This window comes from Diceros bicornis, chromosome 22, assembly GCF_020826845.1.
Source record: "Diceros bicornis minor isolate mBicDic1 chromosome 22, mDicBic1.mat.cur, whole genome shotgun sequence".
Lineage (NCBI taxonomy): Eukaryota > Metazoa > Chordata > Mammalia > Perissodactyla > Rhinocerotidae > Diceros > Diceros bicornis.
The window spans coordinates 36,331,077-36,344,757 of record NC_080761.1 but is presented as its reverse complement, the minus strand read 5'-3'; the positions used below and the strand labels follow the sequence as shown (position 1 = coordinate 36,344,757).

The following is a 13,681-nucleotide window of genomic DNA, read 5'->3' as shown; positions in this document are numbered from 1 at the left end:
AATGTTAATTAAATTTTTCTTGCTCCACTTTTTATTCCACAAAGAATGTTGGTAACCTATGAAAATATATTTATGAAGACAGAAAGGGAGGGAGAGAGGGAAGGAAGGAGGAAGAATATGTTAATCCAGCCTGAAATCAAACCAGGATTGGAGAAATCAGAACAAAAGATCAATACAAAGGAGCATGTAAGAATGAAAATAGGCCATTATGGGACTCTGCATATACAGTTGAGCATACATTTGGTTCTGGTCTTTCTGTTAGACAAAGAAAAATGGCAAACATGAACCAATATATGTTTTTTTACTACTTTTGAGGAGTTATTCAGAAGCAATGTTTTTTTTTTTTTCCTAGCTAGTTCCAAAATAAATTTGTTTCATGAGAGTATTTGATATTTAAAATCCAATATACTTTGCAATATATGATAAATATCTCTTTTACATAAGTGAGGTTTACAATTAAACTCATGTATGAGAAAAGAAAAGAAAAGCTATTTTCTAAAATGCTTGTGCATATTTGCTGGTACAGGGTAACATAGACAAAATAATCTGAATATTTTAGCCTATTTTAGCTGAGATTGGAATACAAATGTTAGCTTTTCTGTCAGTGTGATCAAGGATACAATATGATAGCTCAGCACTGGAATTTAAGTAGATTGTGTACACGTTTTTTTTTTTAAAGCCATGCTAAATTAAGAGACTTCATTGTAAGGTTCACTAACAGTTCTTGTCAAGTAAATTACATTCTTTTTTTTGTTTTGTTTTTTTTGTGAGGAAGATCAGCCCTGAGCTAACATCCATGGCAATCCTCCTCTTTTTGCCAAGGAAGACTGGCCCTGAGCTAACATCCATGCCCATCTTCCTCAGCTTTATGTGGGACGCCGCCACAGCATGGCCTGACAAGCAGTGCGGTGCGCGCCCGAGATCCGAACCCAGGCCACGAGGAGTGGAGTGCGCACACTTAACCGCTATGCCACGGGCCCGGCCCACTAAATTACATTCTTTAAAATAATATTCTAGTAAGGGATGACAGAGAAGTTGATCCTACTTTTTAATGTTTTGTTTTCCTGTGGCTTCTTTTATGTCTTAACACCTAAAAGTTGCCTTATTTCTATATTAAGAGGTCATTGTTTTGCCGAAGTATTTGGCAGATAAAAATGACTAGAAGGGGGGCTGGCCTGGTGGTGTGGTGGTTGAGTTTATGTGCTCTGCTTCAGCGGCCTGGGGTTTGGTGTTTGAGTCCTGGGCTTCACAGGTTCGAGTCCTGGGCTTCACAGGTTCGAGTCCTGGGCACAGAGCTGTGCACCACTCATCAGGCCGTGTTTGGTGGCGTCCCACATACAAAGTGGAGGAAGATGGGCACAGATGTTAGCTCAGGGCTAATCTTCCTCACCAAAAAAAAAAAAAAGACCAGAAAATTACTATAATATAAAAAAAATTGTGGATTTTGATAATCTTTTATAAGAAGAATGAAAAAATTAGATGAAAGGGATTCTCATCTAACAGATGATGTTGGTATTAGAATAAATATATTTATTGTGTCTTAAATAAAAATGTTAAATATGAATATCATATTTCATGCTCATCATTTTATGTGAAAGTCATATGTTATCATTTGAAAACTTGCCCGTTTTTTCCGCTTACTTTTCATCCCCTCTCCATCCCCCCTCCCTGTCCTTTCCTCTTTCCTGGTCTCTGTTTTTCTTGAACTCATCCTCAAACGCCGAGCTTCATTCTCCCTGCAGCTTTCACCAGAAGAAGGTTATGTTTCTGCTAAGGAGGATTCCTTTCTCTACCCGCCACACTCCTGCGAGGAGGAAGGGCTGGATGACAAAGCCCTCTTCAGGGCTGACTTGGCTCTGGTTAGTGGCCACAACTTATCAAGCTTTCTTTCAGAAATCTTATGTATCTTATTTTTGCCTTTTAAAATATTCTAAAGTCTTACTGTATTCTTTGTTCGTTATGTTTTGGAAAACTAAACATTTTCTGTTAAACTCCAGTGGTTCTCATAGTTCAAAATGGGAAGAAAAACAATCCATATGTGTGAAAACTATTTGTTAGTTTTGTGGAGGAAATTCAGTTAGCAATGCATTGTATCTATATCATACCTAAAGTTGTTGGAGCACTTGATTACTCTAATTTCATAATGGGGTATCTCCGGCATTCTTTAACTATTTTCAGTACTCAATCATGAATCAGTGTTTTGGCTACCCTTTAATGAAGTAACAGGTGTATTTTTTTCCATTAGCTATTAATAGTGTGAAAATCATATAAATTGGTTTGGTTATTGATGAAGAACACAAAAGCTTCCAGAATAGTCAAAACACATGTTTTCTGTAAATACATATATGTAAACGTCACTGATTTACTAGAAAATTTTAAACTAAAATTGTATTCCTGCTTGATCTATATAGAATCATTCATTTGAATAAATGTATTTAGGAACCACCAGGGGCCACTTTGATGAATAAATACATGATTCCTGCTCTTAAGAACCTTCCTGTCTGGTAGAGGGGAAAATGCTATGTCAGTAATTAAAGTATATATACCAGATGTACATATACGTATGACATTTATGCAATATAACGAATTGTACACTTTATTCCTGGTGCTCCTGCCATTAAAGCCAGGTTCATGACCTAACTTTCTGGGGGTCAAACATTGTCCAGGGTCACTAGAAAGGAATATACCCACTTTTTAAGTACTTGTTTTTAGTGTTTTAGATTAGAGCCAGGTTTAAAACCTGTGAAATCTCTCCATTATGTATTTATAACCAATTGTGCACATCTTGCTTTAAACCAGAGTATGAACTTTTTCTTTGATTTTGATAATTGTAATTTTGAGGGAGACAGTTAATATTTTTAAATTGCCGGCTCCTGAAATAGTCATTTGGAGAGTTTTGGTGTATCTTATAATAAATGAAACAATTTCATATTATAATACTTAGCTTACTAGGTGGCATTTAGCTATGTTCTCCATGGGCATTATGTTAACACTTCAAAACTTGATAGTTTAGAATGCTATGAACTGCATATAGTACTATGGTATAAATGTGTTAAATAATACCCAGCCATAGAAAATTCTTTTTGAAACGCTGCAGAACACAAATATATTATTGTCTCTATCAGTGTCCCAAAAAACTATTTTCCCTGTAGAGTTTACATGGCTTTTTTAATGCTAATCACAAAGAAGATTAATCCCGCTTTTCTGTGAGCTCAGCATCTTATGGTGGTAGGCATCCTGATTCTTCTGCCTAACCAGCTATTTAGTCTTGTATTGGTCACTCAACTTCTCTGGGCCCTAGTGTTTCTATCTCTGCAATAATTAGAGGAATTCATTATTAATGTCTCTCTTAGGATTCTAAGGCATCAACAATAGATATACAAATTGTTTTGAGATACTCTTTTGTTTAGTGTTACTTAAAACAGATATTTTTCTATTGTAATCCATGACACAAGGCTTAGTTAATAGTAACTGTCTAGACAGCAAATGTTAAGTATTTACTATTTAGATTATTGAACATAATGTACATTTGTAAAGGGTAAACCTCCGCATAGTCACTCACTAGTGAATTTGAATATGTATTTAAAATATATCATTAGAAAAGGGATTACTTTGAAATAGTCCACCTGTGTTCTTGTCATGTTTTTGCAAGAATGTGACCTAGGATAATGTTATAATGCTTCTGACTTCTCCTGGCTAAACATGTAAGTTGAAATCACAAAGAAATAGAACGTTATGGGATTTTGCCATCAAGACAGAAAGTACAGGTAATTGGAGAGGGTAGTCTTTATGTCAGCTCTGCCTATTCTAAGGTGTAACTGTGAGTGAATTGTAAGAAGACTTTCAAGCTCATCATGACTTAATCCCTTCCCTTGGGTCTGCTGTGGAAGACAGCAATAGGATTGTTAGATACTATGTGGTGAAATTCTCTACCTCACTCTGTACAGAGTTTTCCAACAGTAGAAATTTATAACTTATAGCTTCACCATAACCACATTATAATTAGGTCCTTTATTTGTTAGTATAATTTCAGCATGAAATCACAGATATTCTTTTTGGTTTTTAATGATCACCATCAAGTTCTGGACCTGCAACTTGAATGGTTTTAAAATTTAGTTAAAGATAACTTAGATAAAATATATTGTTTTAGTGAGCTTTACAAGTAGGTAATTGCCTGGCTGCCTTGTTGAATAATAGTTTATTTTAATTGAATAGGGAAAGTAATGACCTCATTCATTTTATTATAACATTCCAGGAGTTTGGTAGGTGCTGTTAAAAAATAATATGGACTGGAAAAAAGTAAATAGTTACATTAATTTATAGAGCTATTTAAACTTAGAATTGATCCAGGCCCTTTGTTTTGTTACCAATACCCTTTTTATTGATGAAATAAAATAAGCTTCTGTGCCAGCCCCCTCTGCTGTAGGTGGGCAGTTCATCTTTGTTCTGTTGCATTAGTCAGTCTCTGATGTGTTGAAGAGGGTAAAGAGGTCATGGAGAAAATAGAATAGATGAATGATACCACTATGCCCTTTAGTCGCAATGGGAGACTTTGTCACATATGTAATAGAATAGAATTCCCAACAGATATTATTGTTTTTATTCCAAGCTGAACAGAATTCCCAAATGATACTATTGTATTTATTCCTAGGTGGACACCAATGACGCCAACTTAGCAGATGAATCTACATTTGAGTCTCAGTACTCTCCTGATAATGACAGTATCTACTCCACTCAACCCTCTATTTTATCTCTTCATGGCAGTGCTTGTAGTGATGGCCTGAACTATGGTCCCTCCCTTCCAACTTCTCCTCCCAAGGTACAAAGGGAATATCATTTTATTTGTGGGAGAACCTTGTGTGTAATTTGTCCAGAGGTCAGTGTTTATGGGGTTGTGGGAGTAGCATGTGAAGGACATATGTTTCTCCAGTCATGGATTCATTATCAGATTGGAGTGCAGCTTCATGTACATAGTGTTGATTGGGTGACTGTTAGATTCTTAGGGACTATTGAAATCTAGGATCTGTGATACAAAGTGATAGACACAAGGGTTCAAAGCGTTGAGTAGGATTTTCCTGTTAGAAAGAAAAATTTTAATGAACTGTATTTCTAAAATTGTGTTTTTAGCTGTGTCTACTTTGGAAAAATTGCAAGAATCACTTTATTTTCTTAATGGTTTTAAAACTGACTTTCATGCAAAGTTGGATAGTAAAATATTTTTTGCATTAATTTAATATTTACTAGCTAGGTTAAACTCAATGCTGTCATATGTTTTTGCATAAAATGATGCCAAGGAATACTTTACATAAAAATCACAAGGAATGGCAGAATATGTTTGTCACTGGATATGAATGAAGAATTTAGTTGCAATTTGACATATCTGTGCCATCTATATTTTATAATTGATTATTGACATAAATGCCCCAATTCTGTTCATTTTCTTGCTGATATACTCCATAATGTTTAATAAGTAATATTTTAAAACCTATCCAGTCTTTTGGGTGTGAAATGGTATCTTACTATTTTAATTTGGAGTTCTTGATTACTAGTGAGGTTGAACACTTTTTCATATATTGGCCATTTGGTTTTTACTTCTGTCAATGGCCTCTTTATATCTTTTGACCATTTTTACATTGGATGCTTGTATTTCTCTTGATTTGTTGGAATTGTTTATATTTTCTAGAAATTGATATACAGAGCAATTTGGTGTATTTTTATGAGTATGTGTGTGAATGTGTGTATTAGAAAACCTGAAAATGTGTGGGAATGATACTTCTCAACTTCAGGAAAGAAGTTGTTCTTGGAGAAAAAAGGAAGCATGGGATTTAGCTGTATTCTAACACATTATATCATTTTAAGAAGAAAGAGAGATTGAAGACAATATGGCAAAATGTTAATATCTTTTAAATGTGGGTGAAGAGTTTGTATTATGGATATGTATATTTTCTTTATTTTTCTATTTTGGAAATATACTATAAATAAACATTAAAAATTAAAATGAAAAGATTGGAGAATAATTTTTTCTTAACCATATGAAATGTATATTTTCCAGATAAATTAAATTCAGTAGGAAGGGAAACTGTATTTATGAGTAAGTTAGAAAGTAGAATTTCCATACGTCTAGCACAGTTTTTCTCCTTTCCCGATTAACAAGTAATTTTTTGGCCAGAACATTTTCAAAGCATTTTCTTTTATGTTCACGATGCACCTGTTGTCCTTGCAAATGATGCTGGGCGATCTCCTTGAATTGGTTTGCAACGCATAGTCTTGAATGGAGCAGCTGCTCCTCTGTCACCACACCTGAGACTGTCTATCTGACTGCGCCCTGTCTGGAGTGTGTTCAGTCTTGACTGGCCTCGGGGCTGGAAGCTGAGTTGTCTCCTAATGGAATCTCCTAATCTACAGCGTAGCACACTCTTCTTGCCAGTGAGACAGATCGCATTGTTTAATTTAGTAATTGTTACTTAAAGGGATTACACAATCTGCATACTGAGAAGCATATATTTTACAGGGCAAATGCTGGCTGTATACAGCACAACATATTGGCTTACTGAAGTCTGTTTGCCTCCTTTTTTTTTTATCCCAAGCAGTTTACTCTTTTGTTGAAGCAGATTTTGGCAAGCAGGCTATCAACTGAAATATTTAAACTACAAAACAACAAAGAAGACATTAATGAGGGTGTTGTAAAACACATTGTGAAACTCCTGTGTGCTTTCAGTTTTCTTAGAAAGTAGGACTGTTCCTCCATCCTGGTAAATCTCTGCAATGTTATTTTGTTTTTGTTTTTTTGTGTGTGGCATTTTTTTAGTACTTAGATATTTACTAGGAAATTGTATGTAAATAAATAGAACATTAGATGATGCATTCATCTTCCTGTTTCTTTGCACTAAATTCACTTTAAAAGAATGGCAATTTGTTATGGAGTTTAGAATTGACCATTTTTCTTAAAGAAAAATGAGCTCACTTTAGGACTTTTTAATGGATAAAATAAAATTGTATAGTATATGATATTTAAGAAAAACAAAGAAGCTTCCGTATTGATTTGAAAGAAGGATAAAATAGAGTGTGAGGATTTCAGCTATCCCTCAAGTTTTTGATTTTGCTAAATATGTAATAATCTTGTAGCCTTAAATGGTGGCTGGAAGTACACAAATTTTACCTTTCTCCTGACTTTGATGAGAGGTCATTTGACCTTGGTCAGGTATGCCGGCAGAAGGTGTGAGAACTAATCACCCAGAGGAGGGACTCAACGTAAAGGGAGACCTTGCTCTTCCTCGCAGAGCCTGGGCCTGCGAAGCTACTTAGACGCGAGAGGGCCGCAGCGGTACCTTGGAGCTCCTCTACACACAGTTCTCTCGTTTGGGGACCCATTCTGCTTTTTAAAAATTTTTTTGAAGGAGTGATGTTTGCTTAATTTGATTAATTATCATATAAGGATTTAAGGGAATAACCATTACTCAAAAATCTGAAAAATATGCCATTTCCATCGCATTTGGATTAATAGAGGCAGGTCATTGAAATGTGGATTTTAAAGGCAAAAAGCCAGTGGATTTTTCCCTTTCTCATCGTTCTAGGTTTTAATTTTTTGACTAATCTTTTTATCCCCTTTTCCTTGTCACCTACAAAGATACAACAAAATGCAGAAATAATTTTCTCCAAACTTAAATGCTTGTAGACTTTTGTTTAAAAGCTCAACATAGTTTTGGGAGAGAAGATGCTTTCATTTATTTTTTCCCATTTTGGCTTAACAATACACCCAATAAAGATTTAATAGCTATGTGATGAGCTTCCCTTTATACTCCTTATCCACACTTCCAAACCCACCCTCCCTTGTGCACTCATGTTCTCACTCTTGCTCCAGGGATGAGACGATTACCAATTTGGTGCATGTCCTGCATTCCTGAATATTGATCCCCCTAGGAAATGCTATAGATTCTAGTGCAAGTTGAACACGGTGTTTGTTGACATAGAAACCTCTCTCTATCTTGTACACCAAACACAGCTAATGGATTCCATGATTGAAAAAAAAAAATCTACATATTCCTATGACTCTCTACTTAATGTCAGTCTATATATTGCTGCCTTCACATCCATGTTTACAATGTTGAGACTGTTTGTTACTTTTTTCATTTTTGGAGAAGAGGTTAGTATCAAAAACTAATTAAATCGCTCAATATGGTGGAAGTGATTGTGGAAGTGTTAGTGACAGAGCTGCAAGCTCTCAATAGTATAGAAGACGGTGCCTTTTTGCTCAGTAGGGTCAGTGTATAAAAAGTAAAGTAAGTGTGCGTTATCTCAGAGTGGGAGAATGATGATAAGTTGCAGCAGCTGTGCTTATAGTAAATTTTTCAAAAGTATAAGACGACTTCTGTGGTAGACTGCTTACTGAGGAAAAGCAGTTGTGTCCAGTGAATGTATAAGTATATAGCTGGTTTGTGTAAATATAATATTATCTGGGTAAATAATGTGCTCAGGTATAACCTTAACTTATTCGTTACACTTAAGGAACAGAGCTATTTTCAAGTATATTTGACATTTTAATATAATTTCTCCCCTATTTTTTCCTGAAGACAAGAATATATCAAGTGGAGGCACATATTAATGTGGATTTTTGAAAGACTTCAGTTTAGAGACCACGTTGCACTGGGAAATTGTAGAGTTATTTTTGGACATCTTATGGGAGAAGAACTGCTTTTCTTTTAGATCCATAAGACTTTTAAAAATAAAACTCACTTGGTTGTTCAGCAACCAGAAGCATTCCTGAAGTAGGCGTGTGTTGTCTGGTGTGTTGATTAGCTCTCTCTTTTCTCTGTGTCTGTGTTAACTCCGTCATGAATAATGCATGGAAATTTCTGCTACACGATTTACAGTAAACCCCAGCTGACAAGGACAGCTTGACCTCTTTTTCTGAGGAAAAGTAGTTTTGATTGTTAGCTTTATTTGAGGAGTGGGAGAGATGATTTACTCCTAATTATTATAATTAATTTAGTAATACAGAAGCTAACCAATTTTGTAGTAAATACATTGTTGTTTGTTGTAATACTAAAATAATCAAAGTCGAGTGAATGAGCCGACAGGTTATTGTTTAGGTTCTAGGAGTGTGGAGGATGATACTCCCCTAACATTTGTTCCTGAGGATTCTTAAGACGTTATTGGCTTGTGTGATGTTCCCACTTGCCTCAATTCTTTGTACCAGGAATACTTGATAATTCCAGAGAGATGAAGCTTGATTGAAGAGGAGGAGTGTAATAAATTGTGTTGGAGCAATTTATTACCCATTTGGAAAAAATGAAAAGAGACCCATATCTCACACCACACCCTGAAGTAAATTCTGGATGGGTTAAAACTGAATCTGAAAACAAAGCATTTATAAAGTAGAAGAAAAATATTAGAAAGAACTTAATTTACTTCAGTGGAAGGACTTATTAAGCAACATATAAAACCCAGAAGCACAAAAAAATTTGACAACTCTGATTTCATAAAGAATTTACGTAAAGCACTCGATTACATAAAGAACAACTTCTGCATGTATAAGTGTGTAACACTTACAAACTTAAAAGTCAAGTGATGAGCTGGGAAAATACTTGCAGTATATATTACAAAGACTTTATATTGAGAATATGTCAATGACAACAAGTGAAAAGCCATCTGATAAAAAGTTGAGTAAAGTATATGAAGGGAGTGTTGAGAGGAGATATACAAATGGCATGTTCTCACTAATTGTCAAGGACATGCGTAGTAAAATACTAAAATACTTCTGAATATATTTGGTACAGATCAAATCGTCAAGTGATCTCGGGTTGGCAAGATGAATTAATAGGTACTCTCATATTCTCTTTCTGTGAGAGAAAATTGGAAGACCATTTGGCAATATATACCAGCATTTTAAGTTTGCATCTCATTTGACCCACGGCTCTAATTCTAGGAGTTCATACTAAATAAATTCTGACATGTCCACAAAGATGTATAATAAAAATAACAGCTATGACTAAAAGTTATTGGGCATTTTCTGTTAAGTCAAGCATGTTTTTACCACTTCGTGGTATTAACTCTCTCTGTCCCCCCAATAGTCTTGCACCAGGTCCTATTATTTTTCCCAGTTAATAGAATAGGGGGAACCAGGGCACAGAGTATTTAAGTAACTTGCCACAGCTCAAACAGCTGACTGGTAACGGAGCCAGCCTCTGAACCCAGGCAGCCTGGCTCCAGAGTCTGCACTCTGGTCCCTTCCATACTTAGGAATATTTTATAGCTATAAGATTGAAGTTGACTTTTATTTGCTAACATGGAAATCTCTTTTGTCAAGATAATAAAATACTTCAAAAAAGCTAATAAAAACATACGACTTAGTGTATAACTCAGTTTAGGTTTTAAAAATGTATGTATGGATTCACGTGTGAATGTGTGCTTATGTACTTGTACATATATATTATGCAAATGCATTTGCTTGTGCACTTGTACATATATATCGTTTGTGTACTTGTACATATATATTATGCAAATGCATAAAAAATCTGATAAATAACAAAAATTGATGAATAAACATCCAACTGATGCCCCTATTGATTTCTACTAGGGAAAGGACTGGAAATAGTGGTTTAATATTATGCTCCGTATGCATACACAATGTGTATCTGTATGGCTTGAATCTTTTCTGATGATGGTGTATTCATACACTGCATTTATACTTTAAAAACATCAGTAAAAGAATCGAAAGGAAAATTGATATATTTATTCAACAGCAGTTGATGGAGCACTGGTGCCCAAAGCACATAATTGATACAATATATCTATTATAAGTAGATATGGGTATTTATGTAGAACTGTAGAATTTTAGAGTTTCAGGGAATTTCATACATTATCTAATGTAAGGCCAAGAGAGGTTCTGTGATGTACAGATTGTTAATATGAGAACCTGCATTAGAACTTACATTTTATGACACCCCTTCTTAGTATTCCTTCCATTATATCTTGCAGAATATTTGTGAAAATTTTCCCTATAGTAATATGAGTCATATGGCTTTCTATTCTTCTCCGCAAATACCCGTAAATGCCTATCAAAATAACTTTCTCTTGGAGGTTGTCGTGAATCTAAATTAATATCATACTCCTTATGCTCTTGATCTTATAATAAATAGGAACTTCAGACTGACTGGAAATGGACTACTCTTTTTTTTTTTTTTTTTTTTTGTGAGGAGATCAGCCCTGAGCTAACATCCGCCAATCCTCCTCTTTTTCTTCGCTGAGGAAGACGGCCCTGGGCTAACATCGGTGCCCATCTTCCTCCACTTTATATGGGACGCCGCCACAGCATGGCCTACCAAGCAGTGCGTCGGTGCGCGCCCGGGATCCGAACCAGCGAACCCCGGGCCGCCGCAGCGGAGCGCGCGCACCTAACCGCTTGCGCCACCAGGCTGGCCCCTGGACTACTCTTTAAATGAGATTTGGAAATATAAGTTATTTGCTTTTCTATGTAGACTGAACTCTGAATAATTTTATTTGTGGGTAGAAAATAATATTCTATCTAAATGATCTTATATACAGTATATCTACCAGTATAACAGTAGAATATGTGATGTGTGATTTGTGGGAAATGTATTTAAAAACATTTATGAAAATAAAGATATGCAGAATATCAGCTAGGTGAAGAATTTGTATGTTTGCTAATGCTTTGAGTAATGAATAATTATGTTTGTTTTTCATTAATTAGTTGTCCATTAAGATCTTACAAAATACATTGATGTAATTCTGGCCATAATTTTTTATTTTTTCTTTAATTATCAGGATGTTACTGAAAATTCTTCAGATCCGGTACTTGATCTGCATATGTCCTTGGAGGAGCTATATGCCCAGAATCTCCTGCAAAGACAGGATGAGAGTCCACCTTCAGTAGACTTGAGCATGGGGCCTACTTCTGGCTTTACCATAAATGATTATACACCTGCAAATGCTGTTGAACGACAATACGAATGTGAAAACACAAGAGCGTGGACTGATTCTCACCTACCAAATGAAGTTATATCAAGTGGAGAACTCACTTCTGTGCTCCCTGATGCAGCTGGAAAGGTAACGTTGTAAAGATATGTTTTGTGTATTGTGATGATGTTGGGGAGAGTGAAGGGTTAGAGTATTCTGGCTTATCTCTCCATTTGGAGCGAGTGCTCTCCTGACACTGAGATTTTCAGAAGGCAACCTTTGAACTTGTTTGGTTATAGGTTCTTGCTGAATAAAGCACAACCAATTAGAGAATATCAGTGACTTTGATTTCATACTCCAAAGTCTAGTTTTCCTTTCCATGTGACTTATTTTTATTTTCTGTCAGGACTCCGAGTTCTTAATTCAGCAGAGCTCTCTTGCCTCTACTGCCGAGTGTGTCATGTTCCAAAATATGTCCAAAGAATCTTTTGAGAGGACTATTACTATAGCAAAAGGCAATTCTAGCCTAGGTAAGTTCCTTATTTTCTACATATACTTTTCCCTCCAACCCTCTTGCCAAGAGGAAATATTGAACATAGTTTCAGTATTTTTGGCTGTAGATAAGAAGATAGATGTTATAATTTTTCCTGTAGTTTTTATGATTTCTCTTTTTATGTACTTTTTATTTTCCCTGAAGTGGTTAACAGATTTGTTTACTTCAGACTAGCTTAAATCCCTCATGTCTTAATTATTTAAAAGTATTCATGAACCTCATTTACATTCAAGTAAAAGATATAAGAATTGTTTGTGTATGAAACAGCAAATCAGAAAAGGAATTCTTAGAAAATGAAAAGTCAGCAATTTGGAGTTCTAAATTCTTTGGAAAAGCAAATTATTAGTTTCTTTGAATGTTACCCGTTATTCATAAGTCAGTTTGTATTTAGTTTCTTTCATTCATTGAAATAAAGACTAAAAAGACCAGCCAGGTGTGCCTCTACCAAAATATAAATGCACATTTTTCAGTAGTCCTTCCCAGGTGGCAGGATTTTTGTGTCCTCTCTTACCCATAAAAGGTCACGGCTGGTGAATAATCACAAAACCTTCTGAATTGGGCAAAGAAGACTTCCTGTAGAAATAAAATCCTAATTACAGTAGCCAAAATTATTTCGAGGCAGAGCACATTTGTTCTTTTGAGTTCAGCAGTGACGTGACTCAGCTCTGTCCCTAGTGCTCGGTGCTGATAGATAGGATCATCTGTCATTTGCTGTGGGTGCCTGATTGCAGCCCAAGACTCAAGTTAGTGCTACATCAGAGATCTTGTTCCTTCTGTGATGTAACCTACCGGTACCCTTTACATTGATAACTTATGGCAGGGTCTTGTTTCTTTGTTAAATTTGAGACTTGGCAGAGGAATTGAGCAGTGCTGACTTGGTGAGTGGGATTCCAGGCTCTGACTCCTTCCAGATTTTATTCCATTTGGTGGTGACTGAGTACCACCAACAGCAGCTAAATGGAGAATTAACAGCAGAGAATTTCTACTCAGTTATAATTATTTATTATATATTACATTTAATGGAATGATATAAAACTTAAGCTACAGAACTTTCTGTTCATTAATTATGAAACAGATATTATAGATATCTAAGCATGTCAGAATATTTTGTCTGCTCATGCAGTGTTTCTGAAAGCATGTCACTTAGAATACTAGTTCTGTGAGATGTTAATGGGAGTTATTTATAAAAGGGTTCCAAGTTTAAAAGTTTGG

The 13,681-nt window shown here is 35.4% G+C and overlaps 1 protein-coding gene across 7 annotated transcripts in view; it reads left to right on the top strand.

Moving 5' to 3' along the window:
• The window catches only part of MPDZ (multiple PDZ domain crumbs cell polarity complex component), a 158,636-nt gene that overhangs the window by 80,047 nt on the left and 64,908 nt on the right, over positions 1-13,681 (top strand). For 6 of the 7 annotated variants that reach the window (XM_058565797.1, XM_058565803.1, XM_058565800.1 and 3 more), the window contains exons 18-21: positions 1,743-1,859; positions 4,652-4,819; positions 11,785-12,066; positions 12,323-12,446. In XM_058565797.1, the coding sequence (XP_058421780.1) occupies positions 1,743-1,859; positions 4,652-4,819; positions 11,785-12,066; positions 12,323-12,446 (691 nt within the window). The remainder of the gene's footprint in view (positions 1-1,742; positions 1,860-4,651; positions 4,820-11,784; positions 12,067-12,322; positions 12,447-13,681) is intronic. The other variant, XM_058565802.1, reaches the window with a different exon arrangement.